At 43.8% G+C, this 25821-nt stretch overlaps 1 protein-coding gene across 10 annotated transcripts in view; it reads right to left on the minus strand.

The window, feature by feature from the left end:
• The window catches only part of LOC115106762 (diacylglycerol kinase delta), a 151588-nt gene that overhangs the window by 59402 nt on the left and 66365 nt on the right, over nucleotides 1-25821 (minus strand). For 9 of the 10 annotated variants that reach the window (XM_065008080.1, XM_029629816.2, XM_029629815.2 and 6 more), the window contains 9 exons: nucleotides 12978-13082; nucleotides 8724-8856; nucleotides 8271-8377; nucleotides 5691-5816; nucleotides 5329-5431; nucleotides 4611-4773; nucleotides 4391-4499; nucleotides 2176-2315; nucleotides 1538-1622 (listed from right to left, as the gene is read on the minus strand). In XM_065008080.1, the coding sequence (XP_064864152.1) occupies nucleotides 1538-1622; nucleotides 2176-2315; nucleotides 4391-4499; nucleotides 4611-4773; nucleotides 5329-5431; nucleotides 5691-5816; nucleotides 8271-8377; nucleotides 8724-8856; nucleotides 12978-13082 (1071 nt within the window). Of the gene's footprint in view, nucleotides 1-1537; nucleotides 1623-2175; nucleotides 2316-4390; nucleotides 4500-4610; nucleotides 4774-5328; nucleotides 5432-5690; nucleotides 5817-8270; nucleotides 8378-8723; nucleotides 8857-12977; nucleotides 13083-23222; nucleotides 23312-25821 lie in introns of those variants that run through there. The other variant, XM_029629822.2, reaches the window with a different exon arrangement.

Consider the following 25821-nt stretch of genomic DNA (forward strand, 5'->3'; position numbering starts at 1 on the left):
TACTATAATTCGTGACCCGTTTCAGGAAACTAGGCGTATGTCGTGGGTCACTATTTCACACAAGAGCCATTTGAACGTAATCTTTTTATTTTATTTTATTGTTGCCAGCAGCACAGTTACAGTCACCAACACTCTGGATAACATGAAAACAGCCTAACCAGCTCTGCTAAGGTGAGTAAAATGAGTGGGATGTTCTCTCATTTATGACTGGAAGTAGCTAGCAAGTTAGCCAAAGTTAGCCAGTTAGGGTGCTTGACTGCCGTTGTGAGGTCAGAATGCTCGGATCAACCCTACTCATCGGCCAGAGCATGTGAAATCCATAAATTAGGGCCATGTGATTTTTTTATTTAAATTGACTGATTTCCTCATATGAACAGTAACTCAGTAGAATCAATGAAAGTATTGCATGTTGCGTTTATATTTTTGTTCCATATATTAATATTGTTTTGTTTGGAGCACTCCTGTCAAAGTTGAGTAAGGACGCAAACCTGATTACGCATAGAAGTAGGCCTAGGCTACCTGGCATGCACACCAATTTTGGGAGCTGATAGTATTTCTGATTGTCTTAACTCACCATCACCAATGAGCTGTGGAGCTTCTTAAAGTAAACAAGTCTGGTTCTACATACATTGAGAATGACAATAGTTCCTCAATGTAGCCTAAATCTTTCCAACTCTTTCCCTTTGGATAACCACTCGGTGTGAAAGGGAAAACAAATGTCATGCTTTGATTCGGTAGAAAGTCATAAAATACACCTACCTGATTACTTCTTCTCCCTTGCACAAATAAATAGCCTACAGCTGTGTGGGAAACTGATATTTTATACAATGTTGCAAGTTTGTTAGCAAGCTTCGGGCTAGACCAAGTAGATACAATGTTTCAAATTCCTTGAGGAAGTGTGATTTATTTTTATTCTGATATTTTCTACCTGCAGAATGCAATGTTTTTATTTGTTGGCTTTATGTAGGCTATTTTTACATAGTTGGCAATAGAAGTTATTTTTAGATTTGTATAATTTCCATTTAGATATAATTTTTATCAACCACATGACAATTTTGAGATACGAAGACTTTATTATAAAATAAATGAAACTGTTCCACAAAAATGTGCATATGAAAATCATAACTGGCATGCAGATCGGTGCATGCCAGTTATGATTTTCATATGCACATTTTTGTGGAACAGTTCATTTAATTGGCACTCCAAATGGAAAAGGTTGCTGACCACTGGTGTAGCTTATTACCAGCAACTTCGGGAGCATAGTGTCAGAATCTGCGAAGTTCAGCAGGACGAGATGGTTTGGGAAAAGTAATTTTTCTTCTGTTTATGCTATCTTGATCTCTGACTCCCTCTTGAGTCAGTTGTTTGTCTTCAGTGCGCTTAAAGCGTCAGACAAGCTCAGTAGCCTACATACTGTATATCTGAAGACAAGTGTCTGATGACTCCATCCATAAATGGAATGTAACTGCAATTGTACTCAAATTCAGCTAAAACTATCACAATGTGTAGAACCGGAATTTATGTCATTGCCAGGTACCTCAGAGTCATCGCTGCAATCCTCTGTCACCGTAGAGCTGGAATGTTGCCGTGGGAACTTTGTCTCATACACCATAATACTCCACCTAGACGAAAAATAAAAACAATGGATAATATAGGGCCTGCTTTTTTTTCTTTCTTTCTGACCTGACCAGAAGAAACTCCTGGACTAATGAGAACTGGCTTAAAAGCTACAATATGTAAATTTTTGGGCAACCTGACCAAATTTACATAGAAATCTGAGTTATAAATCTGCCATTCTCATTCTCATTGATATTTCACAGCGGTTTAGATGGTAAAATGACTCTCTACACAATCAATGCTTGTTTCGTCACAAACTGAAATTAGGCCAACTATTAGAATTTTAACAACCAGAAAATGGTGGAGCGATTTCTGCAAATGGTTCCTTTAATGGTACATTTTTAACAGTTAGTTACATGCTCTTCCTCCCTCTCACACCTGTCAAGCATCTTGGTGAATATTTCCCTCACCCCGTTCTCCTCCCTCTCTCTTCCCCCCTCCCTAAGTCTCTCTCTCTTTCCCTCCTCCCTCCCTCACCTACATGTCAAGCATCTTGGTGCTGGCTCTCTACAGCTTCTCCCCCCTCTACATTCCTCCCATCCTACCTCCCTCTCCTACCTGTCAAGCATCTTGGTGCTGGCCCTCTCAAGCTTCTCCAGTATTTGAGGCAGCTGTGCGTCATCGTCACAGGCCGAGCCCCAGCCCAGGACGCGGGCGAGGTCATTTCCTGTCCCCAGGGGCAGAACACCCAGCTGGCACTGCAACACAACAAGTTATTTATCCAGTTACAACTGACCCCCGTTACATTTAACCCCGTTCTCCCCCATTTAATCCTAATTCAGAAAACACGAATATAGCTCACATATCAAATCTTTGATTAGTAACTCCTACCATTTTGTTTTTGTCATAGAAATGCATATTGATGGTTATATTTATACTAAACAAAAATATAAACGCAACTACTTCAAAGATTTTACTGAGTTACAGTTCATAGAAAACAAATCAGGCCCTAATCTATAGTTTTCACATGGCTGGGCAGGGGTGCATTCATGGGTGGGCCTCTCCAAGGCCCACTCAGAATTCATTATTTTCCACAAAAGGGCTTTATTACAGACATAAATACTCCTCAGCAACCCCCTGATCCTGCAGGTAAAGAAGCCGGATGCGGAGGTCCTGAGCTGGCGTGGTTACACGTGGTCTGCAGTTGTGAGGCCGGTTGGACATACTGCCAAATTCTCTAAAATGACGTTGGAGGCAGCGTATGGTAGAGAAATTAACATTCAATTATCTGGAAACAGCTCTGTGCAGTCAGCATGCCAATTTCTCACCCCCTTAAAACTTGAGACATCTGTGGCATTATTTATTTACGAAAGGGTTAGGCATATTTTATGATGTTTCCACCGGATCAGAGCATGACATTTGTTTTCACTTTTATACCGAGTGGTTATCAAAACGGAGAGAGCTGGAAACATTTTTCAAATAGACTACATTGAGGAAGTATTGTCATTCTCAATGGACGTAGAAACAGACTTTGTTTACTTTCTGTTTGAGGTGAAGAAAAAATTACTTTAAGAAGCTACACAGCTCATTAGTGGTGGTGAGTTAAGTCAATCAAAAATACTATCAGATCCCCAAATGGGCACATTTATAAGCCTCCATTTAATTGCAGGCCAGGTAGCCTAGGCCTACTTCTATGCACAATCAGGTCCGCGTCCTTACTCAACATTGACAGGTGCGCTCCAAACAAAACCCAATTAATTTGCTGAACAAAAATATAAACATGGAACAATTTCATTGATTTTACTGAGTTACAGTTCATATTAGAAAATCAGTCAATGCACCTGTGTAATGATCATGCTGTTTAATCAGCTTCTTGACCTGTCAGGTGGATGGATTATCTTGGCTAAGGAGAAATGCTCACTAACATGCATGTAAACACATTTTTGTGCAACATTTTATCGAAATAAGCTTTTTGTGAGTATATAACATTTCTGGGATTTTTTATTTCAGCTCTTGAAACCTGGGACCAACAGATTACATGTTGCGTTTATTTTTGTAGTGTAGTATTTGTTGAGGCATTACCTATTGAATGGTGAAATTACCTACTTATTCATTGACAAATTATACTGTTTTGATGGATTCAGATTGTTCAGTCACATGTATTATATGCTCTAGGATGTTGCAGAAGTCCTCTTCTCATTAAACAACAAATTATACTGTTTTGATAATAGTTATTTTGTGATAGGTATTTTAAGTTGATGGTGTTAAGTGTATTTCGAAAGGGAAATATGTTGTTTTGGCAAACGCACTTCAGTTTAGTGGGATGTGGTAACTGTTTTGCAAATGTGAACCCTGTTTCAAGAAAAGTGTTCAAGCAACCGAAAATAACTAATATATGTGAACACAGAGCCCGGAAAGCCAGGACTGTGTGTACCTCACGACCAGCAGAGGGCAGTGGTGGTCTGTCTGTTTCTCTGTCTATCTATCTAATAGAGGGAGGGAGTGTTATAAAATGGTAGCTTTGTTACTAGATTGTTAAAAGAGGGACAAGGGAAACATGAGAGTGGCTGACTGGCAGAGTAGCCTGCTAGGCTCAGGGATTGCTGAGGGATGATGGGAAAGTAGCAAAAGCTCTTTCTCAATTCATCTTTTCCTGATTCCTCTCCTTGCCTCCTTCACAAAACCTATTAGATGAGAAAGTCTGATGGCCAAGAACATGAGAAATAGAGGAAACACAAATTGAGAGAGAGCCCAAGAGTCAGTTGGTGTAGCCCAACTGATGGAAGCTTATTTTCAGCTCATTGCAGATGGAGACGGGGCGGGATAAACTTGCTTGTTTGTGGAGCGTCAGTGTGTCGATCTCAGAGAGGACCCAGCCCACGCTGCCGTCACCCCCACAAACCAGGATCCGGAACGTGTCGAACTTCTGGAAGAGCCGTAAACTAGGAGACACAGAAGAGAGCCCCCCTAAGACAAGCAGCAATAAACACAGTGCTGTCGGAAACACACACAGCCATGTCAGAAGCATAGGCAGACTCACAGGGCAGACTCACCCAAGGTGCGGCCCACCGTTCATGAGGTCAAAGACTTGGGCAGGGTTGAGCAGCTGTTTAAAGCGGCGCAGGAACTTGATGCCCTGGTTGTCTCCACTCTTACTGTTGACGAACACCAGGAGAGGGCTGGTGCAGGAAGGCGGGCAGGTGGCCTTCCAGAACCCTGAGGACCAATGACAGGCAGATGATGAACAATGAGAACCAATGACAGGCAGATGAGGACCAATGACTGGCACATAGAAGGCCACAAACAGGAACAGCCCCAAACCCCCATATTCATGAGGATAAACAAGGTCCGGAGTCGGGGGCTTTAACCTCTGTACCAGACTCTGGCACACACCTGAACTTCTAGGGTCGGTCTCCCAGACACAGATTAATGGAGAATCTCCATTGAGCGTGCTTTTTAGTTCAGGACTAGGCTTAATCTATGTCTGGGAAACCAGCCCCTAATATCTAATAAGAAAGGGCATATTTTTTATCGTTAAGCAAAAACCGTGCTTAATAAAACCGTGCTTATTCCCTTCTGATTCCTGGAGTCTTCCAACCAATTTTTGGAATCCTAGGTCTAATGAACACAACCCAGGCCTATCAGGCTGACATCCCGAAATGTCCTGTTCACCCACAAAGACAGGTGTATGTGAAGTTGCCCCTGATCTGATCCTAGATCTGTACCTAGGGGAAACTTGGCCCCGGAGAAGAAGTGAGGAGCAGAACTCACCGTCGGAGTCGATGCTGTTGAGGGCTGTGGGGGGGATGACCGAAACCTTACACTGCCCCAAGGGACACTTAGTGGACAGCTGCTCCTTACACAGCGTGTGCACCTGGACATCGACACACACACACTTTATTTTAGGTCACACTACACAGAGCATTACGGCAAGTATGTACAGTCCACAACCTGATAAGTACAATGGCCTTGTGACTGTTGTGAAAACGTCATAAGTCAGTGCATGCAGAAACAAAAGTGCATTACTACTGTATTGTGGCATAGTAGTAATGAAGTTTGCACTTACCTGATTTGCACTTAACCCAAAGAAGCACCACCCAAATATGCATGCATGGACACGCATGCAGACTCACCATGGCCTTGCACCAGAGGCAGCGCCAATCCTGCAGTCGGAGGACACTGCCACACGTCTTGTCACACACTGTACACTTAGCACTAACTGGCAGGTTGCCCTCCAGCCACTGGTGAGGCATAGAGATCTGCAGTGAGGGAGAAGTCACTGTTATTATTCAGTAAGTATTTATTTCTGTCATCATTGACTTAATATGTTTATATATGTTTGCTTTGGCAACACTATGTGGTTACACTTCTCATGCCAATAAAGCATTTAGTATTGAGAGAGAGAGAGGGAGAGAGAGAGAGAGAGAGCGCAACCAACCTTTGCCCATAAGACAACAATTTGCACCAAAGGGAATATACACTGAACCAAAAATATAAACAACAATTTCAAACATTTTACAGAGTTACAGTTCATTTAAGTAAATCTGTCACGCCCTGACCTTAGTTATCTTTGTTTTCTTTATTATTTTGGTTAGGTCAGGGTGTGATGAGGGTGGTATGTGTGTTTTGTTTTGTCTAGGGCTTTTTATATATCTATAGGGTTTTGGTATGTCTAGGTATATGTAGGTCTATGGTAGCCTGAATTGGTTCCCAATCAGAGACAGCTGTTTATCGTTGTCTCTGATTGGGGATCCTATTTAGGTTGCCATTTCCATTTTGGTTTAGTTGCAGGTCAGCACTAGTTGTTTATAGCGTCTTGTTTGTTTAAGTGTTCTTCGTTAAATAAAATAAAAATGTATTCCAATCACGTTAATGTAGTCCCCTCGTTATGACGAACGTGACAAAATCAGTCAATTGAAATAAATTCATTAGGCCCTAATCTATGAATTTCACATAACTGGGAATACAGATATGCATCTGTTGGTCACAGATACCTTTAAAAAGAAATGTAGGGTCGTGGATCGGAAAACCAGTCAGTATCTGGTGTGACCACCATTTGCCTCATGCAGCGCAACATCTCCTTCTCATAGAGTTGATCAGGCTGTTGATTATGGCCTGTGGAATGTTGTCCCACTCCTCATCAATGGCTGTGCAAAGTTGCTGGATATTGGCAGGAACTGGAACACACTGTCGTATACATTGATCCAGAGCATCCTTAAAATGCTCAATGGGTGACATGTCTGATGAGTATGCAGGCCATAGAAGAACTGGGACATTTTCAGCTTCCAGGAAATGTGAACAGATCCTTGCGATGGCGGCGGATGAATGGCACGATAATGGGCCTCAGGATATCATCATGGTATCATCATGGTATCTCTGTACATTCAAATTGCCATCCATAAAATGCAATTGTGTTTGTTGTCTGTAGCTTATGCCTGCCCATACCATAACCCCACCGCCACGATGGGGCACTCTGTTCACAACAGTAACATCAGCAAACCGCTCGCCCACACGACGCCATACACGCTGTCTGCCATCTGCCCTGTACTGTTGAACCTGTGATTCAGGCGGCTTATGTTAGAAAAAATTACATTAAATTATTTGGCAACAGCTCTGGTGGATATTTCTGCAGTTAGCATGCCAATTGCATTCTCCCTCAAAATTTGAGACATCTGTGGGATTGTGTTGTGTGACAAAACTACAACTTTTAATGTGGCCTTTTATAGTCTCCAACACAAGGTGCACCTGTGTAATGATCATGCTGTTTAATCAGTTTCTTGATAGGCCACCCCTGTCAGGTGGATGTACGATCTTGGCATAGAAATGCTCACTAACAGGGATGCATGTTCAGTGTAAATGTTTCTTCACATAACTAACACAGTGCCATATTATTCCAGCAGTTTTATACTTTATATGATAAAAACATTAGAAAACTGACTTTAGATATTTAGTCATGTAAACAAAAAGTTCCTTTCTGGTGTGTTTGTCTGAACAGCATCCTCTTAACTCTCAAATATCACTGCACAGTACAAAACCAAGCCCTGTCCTGCTTTGTACACACTACACCTGTGATTTTAGTTCTTTGTTCCCACAGGATGATGTTCTGCACCCAATGACATGTCACCGCAGTGTGAGTGAGTGAAAGAGTGAGGGCAGTGAGTGTTTACCTAGTAGTGAATGAGGATTCGCTTTGAGAACAAACTGATAGTCCCTGTTGTAGGTATAATTTCAGACGTCTTTAACAGTAGGAATAGTGGACAATGGCACTATAGGCTACTACTTGTAATCAACGATTTGTTGAATATATTGATTATAAAGGCAAGGCCTTATAATCAATATATTCAACAAATCATTGATTGAAGTGAGTCTATATAGCCTATACGTATATGCCATTTCTTGATACACTGTGCATGTAGGATATTATGGATTGTTTTACCAGTTTTTTAATGTTGCATGCTTTTTTTTATTTATACTGTTCGACATATTTGATGTATACTTTGCATAACGTACAATGATGTTTAATAAACCGGCAACACTGCACTTCTCTCTAGCTGGGGTACAGGGGACATCTCTAGCCTTATTTTTGAGGAGCCCTCACACAGCTCCGGGGTGAAGTTTCCCCTAGGTACAGATCTAGGTTCAGCTTCCCCTTCCCCAATCCTAACCTCAACCATTAGTGGGGAAAATGCTAAATTGACCCCTTACTCACTCACCCCATCCTCATCTTCGATGATGTCCTTCCCAATGGATGCCAGAGTAGTCCATTTGCAGTTGTTGGTCGCTCGGACAGCACAACGTTTGTGGGCCTTGAACTTACACACTGTGAGAAGGAGAAACGCATCAGATTGACAAACACATACACAGCCAAAGAGACAGACACACAGATGCACCTTCACACACTGTGACGCAGCATTCCACCAGTCTCTCTTTCGTGTGCACCGTCTCTGTCTCGCGCATAGTGTCTCCATTCGCGTTCCAATCTTCCAGACAAGTCAATTAACATTACACATACCCAACATCCATGACAATCATATCAGATCAGACCTGTAGATCCAGACCCGCTTGGGTCGGATTGGGTCTCAGATATTCAGGTACAGGTGGATCCGTGAAGACCTTTAGCTGGCATATAGCCAGGGCAGTGTGTATGTGTACAGAGAGGTACGTACCTTCACAGGACAGTCCGTGCGAGGTGACTCCGGACAGGGCCTCGCGGCACACGTTGCAGTAGGTGGGGCGGGCGTGGGAGCAGGCGTACCAGTTATGCATCCCAGAGAAGTGATCCATGCTATACTGGGTGGACTGGGATGGGAACAGAGGAGACAAGAGAGGGGAAATAAGCCCTAAATCATCCCCGTTAATAACCACTACTCATTTCAGGATTTCTTCATCCTGTGTTGCAGGGCCCTGGTCAAAAGTAGCGCAGTTTATAGGAAATAGGGTCCCATTTGGGATATCCTAATAGGGTCCCATTTGGGATATCCTCCCACAGAGGATAGGATTTATGTCCATCTTCTTACCCACCACTAATAGGCTACACTTGATTCAACTTATCAAAGGCTTAAGAAGTTGAAATCAGGCGTGTTAGTGTTGGGCTATAACAAAAACGTGCACCCCTGTCAGTCCAACAGGATCAGGGTTAAGAAACCCAGTGCAGACAATAGCGTAGATATCGTTATTGCCTTGCTAAAAAAATGTATACGGCGAAACTTTTAAAAGTTGCATCGTACTGCAGCACAGATTGCGGGCTGCCACAGAATTCTAATGCTAGTTAGTGCTAGTTTGGCCACCAGAGGGCATCTTTGAGAAGCATTTGACTGTTTGGGGCGGCAGGGTAGCCTAGTGGTTAGAGCGTTGGACTAGTAACCGGAAGGTTGCAAGTTCAAACCCCCGAGCTGACAAGGTACAAATCTGTTGTTCTGCCCCTGAACAAGGCAGTTAACCCACTGTTCCTAGGCCGTCATTGAAAATAAGAATTTGTTCCTAACTGACTTGCCTGGTTAAATAAAGGTGAAATAAAATGTCAATATTGGCTGTACAAGAGAATTTAAAACCTTTTTTTGTAAAGACATAGTATTTATTGATTTTAAAAAATGTAGCTTAATTAATTTGATTTAATATTATTCCAAGAAAAATGAAACCCTCAGGGTTTCAGTTAGGAAAATATGGAGCTGTACAACGTGACCGATCGGGAGTAGGCTACTAAGTGACTGCGAGTGAAGAACAAAATAATCATAACATTTCCACACCCTAATTTTAGGCTAACCAATACCCAAACGGAGATTCAGTGAAAATAACAATCTCATTGATTTATCAAGACCAGTCCCCATGCTTGTCTCAGAGCAGCGCGAAACGGTGCTGAAATAGTTGACCACACGCGGGTAGGCTATTGCTTCAAATCATATTATAACAATTGGATGACTTTGGGTGTTCCAGTAAGCAACACTTTGTTTCCTTCATTAGCCTACTTTATTGCAATACTTCTGTCATTCAGTGATATTTACTCCCATAGTAATTCGTTATGGATCCATCCAGATTTGGTTAGCAAACAATGTGTTTGGTGGACTCGGTAAGAGTCTATTGTCCTGCTGATAGCCTATCAAGGCTGGATGGATTCTTTTGTATTCTTAACCTCTTGAACCTCTGGGGGCAGTATTTCATTTTTGGATGAAAAACGTTCCCGTTTTAAACAAGATATCTTGTCACGAAAAGATGCTTGACTATGCATATAATTGACAGCTTTGGAAAGAAAACACTCGACGTTTCCAAAACTGCAAAGATATTGTCTGTGAGTGCCACAGAACTAATGCTACAGGCGAAACCAAGATGAAATTTCATACAGGAAGTGAGCCAGATTTTTGAGGCGCTGTGTTCCAATGTCTCCTTATATGGCTGTGAATGCGCAAGGAATGAGCCTACACTTTCTGTCTTTTCCCCAAGGTGTTTGCAGCATTGTGACGTATTTGTAGGCATATCATTGGAAAATTGACCATAAGAGACTACATTTACCAGGTGTCCGCTCGGTGTCCTCCGTCGAAACTATTGCGTAATCTCCAGGTGCGTGCATTGTTCCATTTTGAACAGAGGAGAAACCAAACTGCCACGAGTGACTTATCATCGAATAGATATGTGAAAAACACCTTGAGGATTGATTCTAAACAACGTTGTTTATAATCAATCCTCAAGGTGTTTTTCAAATATCTATTCGATAATATATCCATCGGGACAATTCGTTTTTCAGTAGGACCGATTGGAGTAATGGCTACCTCTGTATTTTACGCGAGAATCTCTCTGGGGGCATCAGGTGACCACTTGCGCAACGTAGCCGGCTACGGCTATTCTTCAACATAAATGCGTAAAACTACGTCACAATGCTGTAGACACCTTGGGGAATACGTAGAAAGTGTAATCTGGTTGATAGCCCATTCACAGCTCAATAGGGACTCATTGGAACGTAGCGCTTTCAAAATATGGGGCAGTTCCGGGTTGGATTTTTCTCAGGCTTTCGCCTGCAACATCAGTTCTGTTATACTCACTGACAATATCTTTACAGTTTTGGAAACGTTAGAGTGTTTTCTATCCTAAGCTGTCAATTATATGCATATTCTAGCATCTTGTCCTGACAAAATATCCCATTTACTACGGGAACGTTTTTTTTCCAAAAATGAAAATACTGCCCCCGAGTCACAACAGGTTTTAAGGGTGGAGTTTGGGGCGGGGTGAGGAGTACTACTGATTGTCCTCACTTTGATTATGCTATAACAATGACCAGGATCACTATTCATTTAAGTGAGCAGATTAGGGCTTTTAGGAGGAATGGGAAATTGCGTGTCAATTCATAAACCATGTGCCATGGAATCGGTACATCAAAAATCTCCTCCCAACTATTTTGCAAATTATAATGGCACAGCTGTCAATTTTTTGGTCCTTAAATGAAACTGGTATATATTTTTATTTATCACAATTTTCATTGACCAATTTTGGTCTTTAATGCTGGGCCAACAGACAAGTTCCTTACTTTTTCCCCCTTCCACTTGATAAAGGTTCCAATTGCTAAAGCTTTTTTGATCAATTAGTATATTTGAATTTAACCACAATATTTGTTGTATTATTTGTCTTTTCTGGTGGATTAAACTGAAATTGCAACTAACTTTCTTTGGCTTGTTTAAAAAGAAGTCAAATAACTGAAAGTGAGCAGATGTAATCTGAATAAAGGGAAAAAGGCCATTCTTGAGACAATAGGCCCTTTTAATTTTGTCTGGTTTGCCATTCTCATATAATTTAAATAGGTCGCTAGGTGTAGGAAAAACCATAAGCAAACAGTTCAACTGTGATGTGACTAAAGAGTTAATCAGGGTGATTTTTCCACAAATAGACAGCTATTTTCCTTTCCATGGTAGCAAGATCTAACTATTTTTGCCAACTTTCTATTAAATGTACTGGAGTGAGATCATTTCTTTCTTCCGGGATATGTATATCGAGTATGTCCACATCCCCATCAGTCCATTTTATTGTTAAATTACACGCTAATGGAAAAGTTGTATTTTTTTTGTGATCCAATACGTTATATAGTAAGTCTCAAAAAAATCTATAAATAAAGCCAATTTGTTATTTAGAATTATTTATTTGTTTTTAAGAGGGAGAGAAACCAAAAGCCCGCAGTGCCTATTTTTCGAACATCCACATGTCAAGTGAAATTCCGCCATTGTATTTACCCAAGTTCTCTCTTAACTACAGGACCACCAACAGTTTTTTGTTGTTGTTCCCTGATGCAGGACTCTAGTGCCAGAGAAGAGACTCAGACTGAAAACACCTCCATTCATTTACGAAAAGATAGTCCATTTGTGCCACAGTTTAGACTACCGATAGATTAGCATTCTAACTCGTCCTAGTGATAGGGTGGTGCAATGACAGAATGCCACCATCTGCCACTAATGGTCACGGCAGGAGCTCAAAACTTTTAAAGGAAGAACCACTGTAACCTACTAAAGGTCAAATCGTTGCTACTACCATATTACTTATACCTGTCGTATGTATCCTTTCCCGGAAGACACATTTCAGTTGAACACATTCAGTTGGACAACTGACCGCTTCTCCTTTCCTTCCACACAAGTGTCTAGGCTAGGAGAGTAGAGTCCAGCGGTCAATTTTTTTGGGGGAGGGGGGTCCCAGGTATCTCTGCTTACCAAAGTGTGCATCACATACCTTCAGGGATTTGGAAGGAAATGACTGGTACATGGAATCTCCCTCTAGCCCATGCCTACACCAATCTAATGCTTTTCCATTTGTGTGGAGTAGTGAATGAGCGCACACTTCAAGAGGAAGGAGAGATTAATGGGACTTACCCTGGGATTGGATGAGAAGACAGGTAGAGAAGAGTGACCCTTGACCTCTTACCCCTGACTCTGTGACCTTGCCCTCACCTCAAAGTGTTCTCTGTTCTGAACGCTCTTCAGGGCTGCCATCCAGTCCTCCATCTCTTTCCTGTTCTCTGCACACAGAATCAGCCGGCGACAAGGAGTGATGATCTACACAGAGAGAGGACAAGACAAATATCACTTGACAGAAAGAGAGAGTGAGAGAGAGCGCAAGACACACCAAGTGCTCAGAGAAATGAAACCAGTGGTTGTGCAATGCCATGTGGCCAGGAATACAAAACAGAGGAGGAAGCACATCCAGTCCCATGCTTTGGCACTCTGACTGAGTTGATGGGCCAACTTGAGTATGTGTGTGTACACAAATGTGACACAAAGACGTGTGTGAGGGTGAACGTGCCTGTGTATTGTGTATCAGCTTTATTAGATGTACAATGTTTTTGGAAACGTTGTGAAGTCTGTGCTTGTGTGTATGTATTGATAGATTGATTGGGTCAGAGGATGTGGATGAATGTGGATAAGTAGCGCTATTTCCACAGAGCGGACGTCCATTTCCTTTCCTCCACAGCTTCTTCACAAAGGGGCTCCTGTTCCCAGATGGATAAAAATAGTTGCACGCCTTTCCTCTCTCCCAGAGACCAGCACCGCAAACACGCACGCACTTAAGATGGCCCATCCACCCACACACACACACTATAGACTTAGTAAGACTTCTCCTCTTTGCATCTGTCACATTATGGCATCTGTGACACCATGGGGGACCATTGAGGCCATCTCCATTTTAAAGTAGTCCATTTCTTCTTCTATGAGTTGGTAAACAAACTGTAAGGGTGCATACTGCCACCTGGAGTGTGTTGTTTGAACAGGTATAAAGCCAATTTTGGTATACAGTGCATTCGGAAAGTATTCTTGGCCCCTTCCCTTTTTCCACATTTTGTTACGTTACAGCCTTATTCTAAAATGGATAAAATATTTTTTCCCCCTCAACATTCTACACACAATACCCCATAATGACAAAGGAAAAACATTATTTTTATAACATAAGTATTCAGACCAGTTGAGCTCAGGTGCAAACTGTGTCGATTAATCATCCTTGAGATGTTTCTACAGCTTGATTAGCGTCCACCTGTGGTAAATTAAATTGATTGGGCATGATTTGGAAAGGCACACACCTGTCTATATAAAGTCCCACAGTTTACAGAGCATGTGTGAGCAAAAACAAAGCCATGAGGTCGAAATAATTGTCCGTAGAGCTCCGAGACAGGATTGTGTCGAGGCACAGGTCTGGTGAAGGGTACCAAAAAATGTCTGCAGCAATGAAGGTCCCCAAGCTCACAGTGGCATCCATCATTCCTAAATGAAAGAAGATTGGAACCACCTACACTCTTCCTAAAGCTGGCTGCCTGGCCAAACTGAGCAATCGGGGGAGAAGGGCCTTGGTCAGGGAGGTGACCAAGAACCCGACGGTCACTCTGACAGAGCTCCAGAGTTCCTCTGTGAAGATGGGAGAACCTTCCAGAAGGACAACCATCTCTTTAGCACTCCACCAATCAGGCCTTTATGGTAGAGTGGCCAGACGGAAGCCACTCCTCAGTAAAAGGCACATGACAGCCTGCTTGGAGTTTGCCAAAAGGCACCTAAAGGACTCTCAGACAATGAGAAACAAAATTATCTTGTCTGATGAAACTACAATGGAACTCTTTGGCCTGAATGCCAAGCATCACATCTGGAGTAAATCTGGCACCATCCCTACGGTGAAGCACGGTGGTGGCAGCATCATGCTATGGGGATGTTTTTCAGATGCAAGTAGACTAATGATGATGATGATGGCACCGGATAGAATGGCTGACGTTTTACGGTCTCCTAATTTTGTACATAATGTTTCTGCCACATGTTATGACCGAAAATAACTTCTAGAAATCAGAACAGCGATTACTCACCTCGTACTGAAAGACAACTTTATCTTTAAGGAGTCGGACGAGAGACATTTACTCCAGACAACCGACAAGGCCCTTAACTCGTCATTCGCAGGAGAAAGAGAATGAGACATCGAGGACAAAGGTCAAGGTGCCTTGTAAGGATCCCGTGATGAGTGAGTAATTTGCCTTTACAGTGAGTGAGTAATTTGCCCTTACCATCGGTTCTATTAGCCAAGGTACAATCATTGAATAATAAAAAAACACGAACTACAAGCACGTATATCCTACCAACAGGACATTAAAAAAAATTAATAAGCTTATGTTTCACCGAGTCGTGGCTGAACGATGACATGAATAGCATACAGTTGGCGGATTATACAATGTATCAGCAGGATAGAACAGTAGCCTCTGGTAAGACAAGGGGTGTCGGTCTATGTATATTTGTAAACAACAGCTAGTGCATGATATCTAAACGTCTCAAGGTTTGCTCGCCTGAGGTAGTATCTCATGATAAGCTGTAGACTACACTACTCACCAAGAGAGTTTATCTATATTCAATGTCGCTGTCTATTTACCACCACAAACCGATGCTGGCACTAAGACCGCACTCAATGAGCTGTATAGGGCCATAAGCAAACAGGAAAAATCTCATCCAGAGGAGGCGCTCCTAGTGGCCAGGTACTTTAATGCAGGGAAACTTAAATCCATTTCACCAACTTTCTACCAGCTTGTTAAATGTGCAACCAGAGGGAAAACACTCTAGACCACCTTTACTTCACACACAGAGATGCATACAAAGCTCTCCCTCACCCTCCATTTGGCAAATCTGACCATAATTCTATCCTCCTGATTCCTGCTAATAACTAAAGCAGGAAGCACCAATGACTCTGTCAATAAAATGATGAAGCAGATGCTAAGCTACAGGACTGTTTTGCTAGCACAGACTGGAATATGTTCTGGGATTAGTCCGATGGCATTGAGGAGTACACCACATCAGTCACTGGCTTCATCAATAAGTGCATCAAGTCACCACAGTGACTGTACATACCACGACCAGAAGCCATAGATTTCAGGCAACATCCGTACTGAGCTAAAGGGTAGAGCTGCCGCTTTCAAGGAGCGGGACTCCAACCCGGAAGCTTGTAAGAAATCCCGCTATGCTCTCAGACGAACCACCAAACAGGCAAAGCATCAATACAGGACTAAGATCCCATCACACCACACCGGCTGTGACGCCTGTCGGATGTGGCAGGGCTTGCAAACAATTACAAACTACAAGGAAGGAAGTGCAGCCGCGAGCTGCCCAGTGACACGGGCCTACCAGACAAGCTAAATTACTTCTATGCTCGCTTCGAGGCAAATAATACTGAAACATGCATGAGAGTATTAGCTGTGCCGGACGATTGTGTGATCACGCTCTCCATAGCCGATGTGAGTAAGACCTTTAAAACAGGTCAAACATTCACAAGGCCGCAGGGCCAGACGGATTACCAGGATATGTACTCCGAGCATGCGCTGGCCAACTGGCAAGTGTTTTCACGGACATTTTCAACCTCTCCCTGACTGAGTCTGTAATACCAACATGTTTCAAGCAGACCACCATAGTCCCTGTGCCCAAGAACACTAAGGTAACCTGCCTAAATGACTAACGACCCATAGCACTCACGTCTGTAGCCATGAAGTGCTTTGAAAGGCTAGTCATGGCTCACATCAACACCATTATCCCAGAATTTGCATACCACCCCAACAGATCCACAGATGACACAATCGGTATTGCACTCCCCACTGCCCTTTCCCACCTGGACAAAAAAACACATATGTGAGACTACTATTCACTGACTACAGCTCAGCGTTCAACACCATAGTGCCCTCAAAGCTCATCACTAAGCTAAGGACCCTGGGACTAAACACCTACCTCTGAAACTGGATCCTGGACTTCCTGATGGGCCGGTAACAAGGGTAGGTAACAACACATCCGCCACGCTGATCCTCAACATAGGGGCCCCTCAGGGGCGTGCTCAGTCCCCTCATTTATTCCCTGTTCACTCATGACTGCATGGCCAGGAACGACTCCAACACCATCATTAAGTTTGCTGATGACACAACAGTGGTAGGCCCGATCACCGACAACAATGAGTCTATAGGAAGGAGGTCAGAGACCTGACCGTGTGGTGCCAGGACAACAACCTCTCCATCAACGTAATCCAGAAAAATGAAATGATTGTGGACTACAGGAAAAGGAGGACAGAGCACGCCCCCATTCTCATCAACGGGGTTGTAGTGGAGCAGTTTGAGAGCTTCAAGTTCCTTGGTGTCCACATCACCAACAAACTAACATGGTCCAAGCAGACCAAGACAGTCGTGAAGAAGGCACGACAAAACCTATTCCCCCTCAGGAGACTGAAAATATTTGGCATGGGTCCTCAGATCCTCAAAAAGTTATACAGCTACGTACATCATTGGGAGCATCCTGACTGATTGCATCACTGCCCGGTATGGCAACTGCTCGGCCTCCGGCCGTACGGCCCAGTAATTCACTGGGGCAAAGCTTCCTGCCATCCAAGACCTCTATACCAGGCAGTGTCAGAGGAAGGCCATAAAAGGTGTCAAAGACTCCAGCCACCCTAGTCATAGACTGTTCTCTCTGCTACTGCATGGCAAGCGGTAGGACTGATGCTATTCTCTGTTTATTATCTCTGTTTATGTTTATCTGTTTCTAGTATCCTTTTCCCTCTTGCTCTCATCCAACACTTCCCACACTGCCCCTACTCGGATGGTATCGCGCCGTCCCAATCTTCGCTCTCTCTCCCCCGCTACTCTCTCCTCTTCCATCCTATCATCTCTTCCCTCTGCTCAAACCTTCTCCAACCTATCTCCTGATTCTGCCTCCTCAACCCTCCTCTCCTCCCTTTCTGCATCCCTTGATTCTCTATGTCCCCTATCCTCCAGGCCGGCTCGGTCCTCCCCTCCTGCTCCGTGGCTCGACGACTCATTGCGAGCTCACAGAACAGGGCTCCGGGCAGCCGAGCGGAAATGGAGGAAAACTCGCCTCCCTGCGGACCTGGCATCCTTTCACTCCCTCCTCTCTACATTTTCCTCTTCTGTCTCTGCTGCTAAAGCCACTTTCTACCACTCTAAATTCCAAGCATCTGCCTCTAACCCTAGGAAGCTCTTTGCCACCTTCTCCTCCCTCCTGAATCCTCCTCCCCCTCCCTCCTCCCTCTCTGCAGATGACTTCGTCAACCATTTTGAAAAGAAGGTCGACGACATCCGATCCTCGTTTGCTAAGTCAAACGACACCGCTGGTTCTGCTCACACTGCCCTACCCTGTGCTCTGACCTCTTTCTCCCCTCTCTCTCCAGATGAAATCTCGCGTCTTGTGACGGCCGGCCGCCCAACAACCTGCCCGCTTGACCCTATTCCCTCCTCTCTTCTCCAGACCATTTCCGGAGACCTTCTCCCTTACCTCACCTCGCTCATCAACTCATCCCTGACCGCTGGCTACGTCCCTTCTGTCTTCAAGAGAGCGAGAGTTGCACCCCTTCTGAAAAAACCTACACTCGATCCCTCCGATGTCAACAACTACAGACCAGTATCCCTTCTTTCTTTTCTCTCCAAAACTCTTGAACGTGCCGTCCTTGGCCAGCTCTCCCGCTATCTCTCTCAGAATGACCTTCTTGATCCAAATCAGTCAGGTTTCAAGACTAGTCATTCAACTGAGACTGCTCTTCTCTGTATCACGGAGGCCCTCCGCACTGCTAAAGCTAACTCTCTCTCCTCTGCTCTCATCCTTCTAGACCTATCGGCTGCCTTCGATACTGTGAACCATCAGATCCTCCTCTCCACCCTCTCCGAGTTGGGCATCTCCGGCGCGGCCCACGCATGGATTGCGTCCTACCTGACAGGTCGCTCCTACCAGGTGGCGTGGCGAGAATCTGTCTCCTCACCACGCGCTCTCACCACTGGCGTCCCCAGGGCTCTGTTCTAGGCCCTCTCCTATTCTCGCTATACACCAAGTCACTTGGCTCTGTCATAACCTCACATGGTCTCTCCTATCATTGCTATGCAGACGACACACAATTAATCTTCTCCTTTCCCCTTCTGATGACCAGGTGGCGAATCGCATCTCTGCATGTCTGGCAGACATATCAGTGTGGATGACGCATCACCACCTCAAGCTGAACCTCGGCAAGACGGAGCTGCTCTTCCTCCCGGGAAGGACTGCCCATTCCATGATCTCGCCATCACGGTTGACAACTCCATTGTGTCCTCCTCCCAGAGCGCTAAGAACCTTGGCGTGATCCTGGACAACACCCTGTCGTTCTCAACTAACATCAAGGCGGTGGCCCGTTCTTGTAGGTTCATGCTCTACAACATCCGCAGAGTACGACCCTGCCTCACACAGGAAGCAGCGCAGGTCCTAATCCAGGCACTTGTCATCTCCCGTCTGGATTACTGCAACTCGCTGTTGGCTGGGCTCCCTGCCTGTGCCATTAAACCCCTACAACTCATCCAGAACGCCGCAGCCCGTCTGGTGTTCAACCTTCCCAAGTTCTCTCACGTCACCCCGCTCCTCCGCTCTCTCCACTGGCTTCCAGTTGAAGCTCGCATCCGCTACAAGACCATGGTGCTTGCCTACGGAGCTGTGAGGGGAACGGCACCTCAGTACCTCCAGGCTCTGATCAGGCCCTACACCCAAACAAGGGCACTGCGTTCATCCACCTCTGGCCTGCTCGCCTCCCTACCACTGAGGAAGTACAGTTCCCGCACAGCCCAGTCAAAACTGTTCGCTGCTCTGGCCCCCAATGGTGGAACAAACTCCCTCACGACGCCAGGACAGCGGAGTCAATCACCACCTTCCGGAGACACCTGAAACCCCACCTCTTTCAGGAATACCTAGGATAGGATAAAGTAATCCTTCTCACCCCCCTTAAAAGATTTAGATGCACTATTGTAAAGTGGCTGTTCCACTGGATGTCTTAAGGTGAACGCACCAATTTGTAAGTCGCTCTGGATAAGAGCGTCTGCTAAATGACTTAAATGTAAATGTAATGTAAATGTTTATTATCGATACATTGTCACTTTAATCTACATGTACATATTACCTCAATTACCTCGACTAACCGGTGCCTCCGCACATTGACTCTGTACTGGTACCCCCGGTATATAGCCTCGCTATTGTTATTTTACTCCTCTTTAATTACTTGTTACTACTTGTTACTTTAATTTCTTATTTCTTACTTGTCTTAAAACTGCATTGTTGCTTATTGGCTTGTAAGTAAGCATTTCACTGTAAGGTTGTATTTGGCGCATGTGACAAATAAAATTTGATTTGATTATTAGGATCGAGGGAAACAGCAAAGTACAGAGAGATCCTTGATGAAAACCCGCTACAGAGCGCTCAGAACCTCAGGCTAGGGTGAAGGTTCACCTTCCAACAGGACAACGACCGTAAGCACATAGCAAAGACAACGCAGGTGTGGCTTCGTGACAAGTCTCTGAATGTCTTTGAGTGGCCCAGCCAGAGCCCGGACTTGAACCCTGTGGAGAGACGCTCCCCATCCAATCTGACAGGGCTTGAGAGGATCTGCAGAGAAGAATGGGAGAAACTCCCCAAATACAGATGTGCCAAGCTTGTAGCGTCATACCCAAGAAGACTCAAGGCTGTAATAGCTGCCAAAGGTTCTTCAACAAAGTACTGAGTAAAGGGTCTGAATACCTATGTGAATGGGATTTTTCAGTGGGTTTTTTTCTTCTTGTTCTTTTGCAAATATTTATAAAAAACAGTTTTTGCTTTGTCATTATGGGGTATTGTGTGTAGATTTATGAGGGAGAAAAAAACAATTTAATCCATTTTACAATAAGGCTGTAATGTAACAATACGTGGAAAAAGTCAAGGGGTCTGAATACTTTCCGAATACACTGTACTACCACCTGCAGTTATGGAATGTTTGCTTTAGAGTATAATTTATTGGCTGATCCCTTCTGACGACGAGGATGGAATTATGTGATCCTTACTTAACCTATAGGAAGTTCTTCAATGGCGCTGTCCATGGTAAAACAGACTTTAAACTACTAGAGTTGTCTATGTAAGTCTATGGCGCACGCACACACGCACGCACCTACTTAAAGCGAAAGGCCCTCAAAAAGCACAGTTGCCTATATCTAAAAAGGCTGATGTAATACACACGCACTGGCAGTCCAACAATGAGTTGTCCACACACTCGGGCATACACCGTGGTTGTGTCCCAAATGGAACCCTATTCCCTATATAGAACACTACTTTTGACCTGGGCACATGGGGCTCTGTTCAAAAGTAGCACACTATGTAGGGAATAGGGTGCCATTTGGGACGCCATCACTGTGTATGCCAAAAAGTGAGCGGACAATGCATGGCTTACCCACTAGAGCAGGGGTTTGAAACTCATTCCATGGAGGGCCTAGTGTATGCTGGTTTTTGGTTTTTCCTTTCAATTAAGACCTAGACAACCAGGTGAGGGGAGTTCCTTAATTTGTGACCTTAATTCATAAATAAAGTTCAAGGAAGGAGCGAAAACCCGAAGACACTCTGCCCTCCGTGGAATGAGTTTGACTCGTGCACTAGACACTTCTAGGCTATTGGCAGGGCTCTCCAACCCTGTTCATGGAGAGCTACTGTCCTGTAGGTTTTCACCCCAACCCTAATCTAGCACATGGTTGGAGACCCCTACTATAGAGAGATGGAGAGAAGATACAGCACTGATAAAGTGTAAGTGAGCTAGTGGTGCGCGGGTCAGCTGTTTGTTCACCCGTACCTGTCCGCAATTGCTAATAACCCATCCGCAACCGCCCAAATATATGTGATAAAGTGAAAATCTGGAGGCCCGCATCCAACCATAACCCGCAAATATAGAAAATGCTGACTGCAGAACGATTTGACAAAGACTGCAGAACGATTTGACAGGGTGCAGGATTTTTTTGTTCCTGATTTTAGATATGTTTCTGCTTATAATTTCAAACATTTTGGTAGGCTATTTGAGGGTCAACTTGTCTATAATTATTATGTACCTTATCTTTTGTCATTATATGCTGCCCTAGAAGACTAAATAAACTCTTTCTCAACAGAATAATGTAATAGATCGATAGAATGAATGCTTCAATCTTGTTGACATCGGTAAAGTTCTCTGTTATCTTTTGCATAGCAAAGACATTTAGAGACTTGGAAAGATTTTCTGTACAAAATGTCATCTGTTTGAAAAAGAAAGCTGTGAAAACTACCCAACGTGTTTCTCATAAGATTTCAGTTTGACTTCGATGCATATTTTATAAGCTTGAAATACTATCAGCATTTGTGATGATTTTATGATGAAGACAGCACATCTACAGATGGTATCTAACTGAGCATTGCGTTCTCTCAAGAAGCAGTAGGAAAGAAATCATGTTTCTCCACTCCTGTTCCCAAGTCCAAATTTTGCCTACATTTGGTGTATCATTTTACTGCAAGAAATGCTTAATTCTGCAGGAGTTATTATTATTAAGGCTATGTGAGAGGTGATAGACCTACAGTCCATTTTTGTAATTGTTATTTTATTTAACTAGGCAAGTTAGTTAAGAACAAATGATTATTTATAATGACGGCCTACCCCGGCCAAACCCTAAACTGGACAGTGCTGGGCCAATTGTGAGCCGCCCTATGGGACTCCCAATCACGGCCAGTTGTGATACAGCCTGGAGTCGAACCAGTGTCTGTAGTGACACCTCTAGCACTGAGATGCACTGCCTTAGACCGCTGAGCCACTCGGGGGCCCGCCCAGATTTCAGTTTCCATTTAACCCATCTAAACAGTAGACTACAGTTCCATTGACATGCCATAGGCCTATTTGAAGTCCCGTCTTGTGACTGTCGACATCACACATGATCCTTTTTTACCACTTCACCAAATATTTCCCAAACATTACTTTTCTGGCCCTCCCTTCTCTTTTTTCAACTTTCCTTTCGCAGCTTTCGTCTTATTGAATAACATTTCCGTGGACTGACGGTAACTTTTTAATTATTTGGCGATGTAGGCTATTTGGTACAGTTAAGCCCTAAAGCTTAGGCTCATGCACTAATACCAGAGCCTAAAATAGTAGAGAGAAAAAACTACATGTAGCCAATAGAAATTGAACAATAATTATAAATGTATGTTTTTTTCAAGTATTGTTTCTCTTTATACAACCGCCCGCCACCCACCCTTCAGCCACAGATTTTCACTTTGTCACATAGTCGGCGGTTACAGATGGGTTATTAGCAATTGAAGGCAGGTGAGGGTGAACAAACAGCCGACCCGCGCACCACTAACACACGTCTCTGTGCTCCCCCACACACTCTCATTCCTGACATTCTTCTGCCTTACTTCCAGCGTGAAGTCCAGTCAAATTTGGCTCCGGTGGTTCTCCTTCTCTCTCCCCCTCTCCTCTCTTCTTCTCCAGACTGTGCTGAGTGTGCTCTGCTATATTTGGTCTGGGGTTGGGAGAGAATGGGTCAGGTCCAGGTCTAGGAGCTGTACTATCACTATTTACTCCTTGACAGCAAGTCACTGGCTCTACCGGCTGCAGTCTCCCACTCCTTTCCTGAAGTCCTCCTGACGAAGCAATGACAAACAGTTCTACGTGGCTGGCGTAGAGTTCTCCTATCTTATCTAAAAACTGGCCCAAGGACTCTCACTCCGGAGTCCCGAAAGAGGTACCTTCCGTTACTGCCTGGCTTTTGTTCCTTTTTTCCCGTAGTCTGAGTGTTCTAGCCAGCAGAGAATTCCCAGAATTCTCTTAGTCATTTCCTTCTGTGGATCCCTGTAGTGGAAGGTGTTCCAGGAGGGTTTTCCTTCTCTCCCCACTCGGCTGTTAGCTCTGTTAGCCTAGCCAGCTTAGTGGTCTCTTACTGGGAGAGAGCAGGGAACCGTGGTGCAGGCCCCTCCCCCATCCGCCTGCCTCTGTTCTCTGACTCACATATATAAACTTCCTGTCGTCAAGGCGATCCCACACAGGGGGCTGGAGTGGAGGGAGGGGTGTGAGTGGGGGTGTTGAAGGCCACAAAGCAGCCCCTCTTTACAACACAGAGAGACAGGCGGTGAAAGGCAAGTACTTAATTTGGCTGTCTGGAACTGAAAGACCACCTTCGCCTGAGCTCAGACCTGGGTTCAGATACTATTTGAAATCTTCCAAATAGTTTGAGTGTTTGCTTTAGGCTACCTGGAGTGCCAGATAGTTTGTGATTATTCTATTGGTTCCATTGCAGCAGTCAAGTTAAATCAAGCAAAACTAAAGTATTAGAAACTATTTCAAATAGTATTTGTACCCAGGTCTGCTTGGGTTTGGGCTGTCATCAACAAGAGACTAGGAGAGCTCCACTCCAGCCAGCGTGAGAAACCAATAGAAATAGAGCAGGAGGAATTAACCTCAACACAGAAAATGCAGCTCTGTGGACGCATTCGCATACTGTCAACATTCTCTTTCACGCATGCACAGACATGCACGCACACACACACACAAACACAAAGCCGCCACTTCCGGATACTCACTGACTAACACAGCCCCACCCAGTTATTAAATGTAAATGAGTCCAAAGGGTTGTTCCATATCATTTCATCAAGCCATGACACCCACCATCTCAGATCGTTCTGAAATCTTTTAGAAACAGTTAGAAACAGATAAGATGAGCATTCCTGCAACATGATTTTGTTTAAATATAATTTGATCTCTGAGAAATTAGGCTATTTTACCTGGTCACTGATTCAAATGCAAACTTTTTCATCAAATTGTATTTTTTATGGATCCCCATTAGCTGCTGCCAAGGCAGCATCTACTCTTCCTGGGATCTGGCAAAATTAACACAGTGATACAATTTTAAAAGCATTACAATACATTAATTACAGAATTCACAACACACGAAGTGTGTGCCCTCATGCCCACACTCCACTACCATATATCTACAACACAAAATCCATGTGTACATGTGTGTGTGCATGTGTCTATGTTTATGTTGCTTCACAGTCCACGCTGTTCCATAAGGTGTAATGTTTATATGTTATTTAAAACTGATTCCACTGCTTGCATCAGTTACCTGATGTGGAATAGAGTTCCATGTAGTCATGGCTGTAGGTGGTACTGTGCGCCTCCCATAGTCTGTTCTGGACTAGGGGACTGTGAAGAGACCACTGATGGAATGTCTTGTGGGGTATGCATGGGTGTCTGAGCTGTTTAAACAGACAGATAGGTGCATTCAGCTTGTCAAAACCTCTGATGAAGTACTGATGAAGTCAATCTCTCTTCCACTTTAAGCGATGAGAGATTCACATGCATATTATTAATGTTTGCTCTCTGTGTTCTAGAGGTCGACCGATTATGATTTTTCAACGCCGATACCGATTATTGGAGGGCGAAAAAAGCCGATACCGTTTAATCAGCCGATTGTTTTTTTACATTTATTTGTAATAATGACAATTACAACAATATTGAATGAACACTTATTTTAACTTAATATAATACATCAATAAAATTAATTCCTCAAATAAATAATGAAACATGTTCAATTTGGATTAAATAATGCAAAAACAAAGCTGGCAAACCACACGAAAGTGCTGTTTGAATGAATGCTTATGAGCCTGCTGGTGCCTACCATCACTCAGACTGCTCTATCAAATCATAGACTTAATTATAACAGAAATACAAGCCTTAGGTCATCAATATGGTCGAATCCGGGAAACTATCATCTTGAAAACAAGACGTTTATTCTTTCAATGAAATACGGAACCGTTCCGTATTTTATCTAATCATCAATAAGTCTAAATATTCTCGTTACATTGCACAACCTTCAATCTTATGTCATCTGGCAAATTAGATCGCAACGAGCCAGGCGGCCCAAACTGTTGCATATACCCTGACTCGGCATGCAATGAACGCAAGAGAAGTGACACAATTTCACCTGGTTAATATTGCCTGCTAACCTGTATTTCT

The sequence above is a fragment of the Oncorhynchus nerka genome, linkage group LG23, assembly GCF_034236695.1.
Source record: "Oncorhynchus nerka isolate Pitt River linkage group LG23, Oner_Uvic_2.0, whole genome shotgun sequence".
In the NCBI taxonomy this organism is placed as follows: domain Eukaryota; kingdom Metazoa; phylum Chordata; class Actinopteri; order Salmoniformes; family Salmonidae; genus Oncorhynchus; species Oncorhynchus nerka.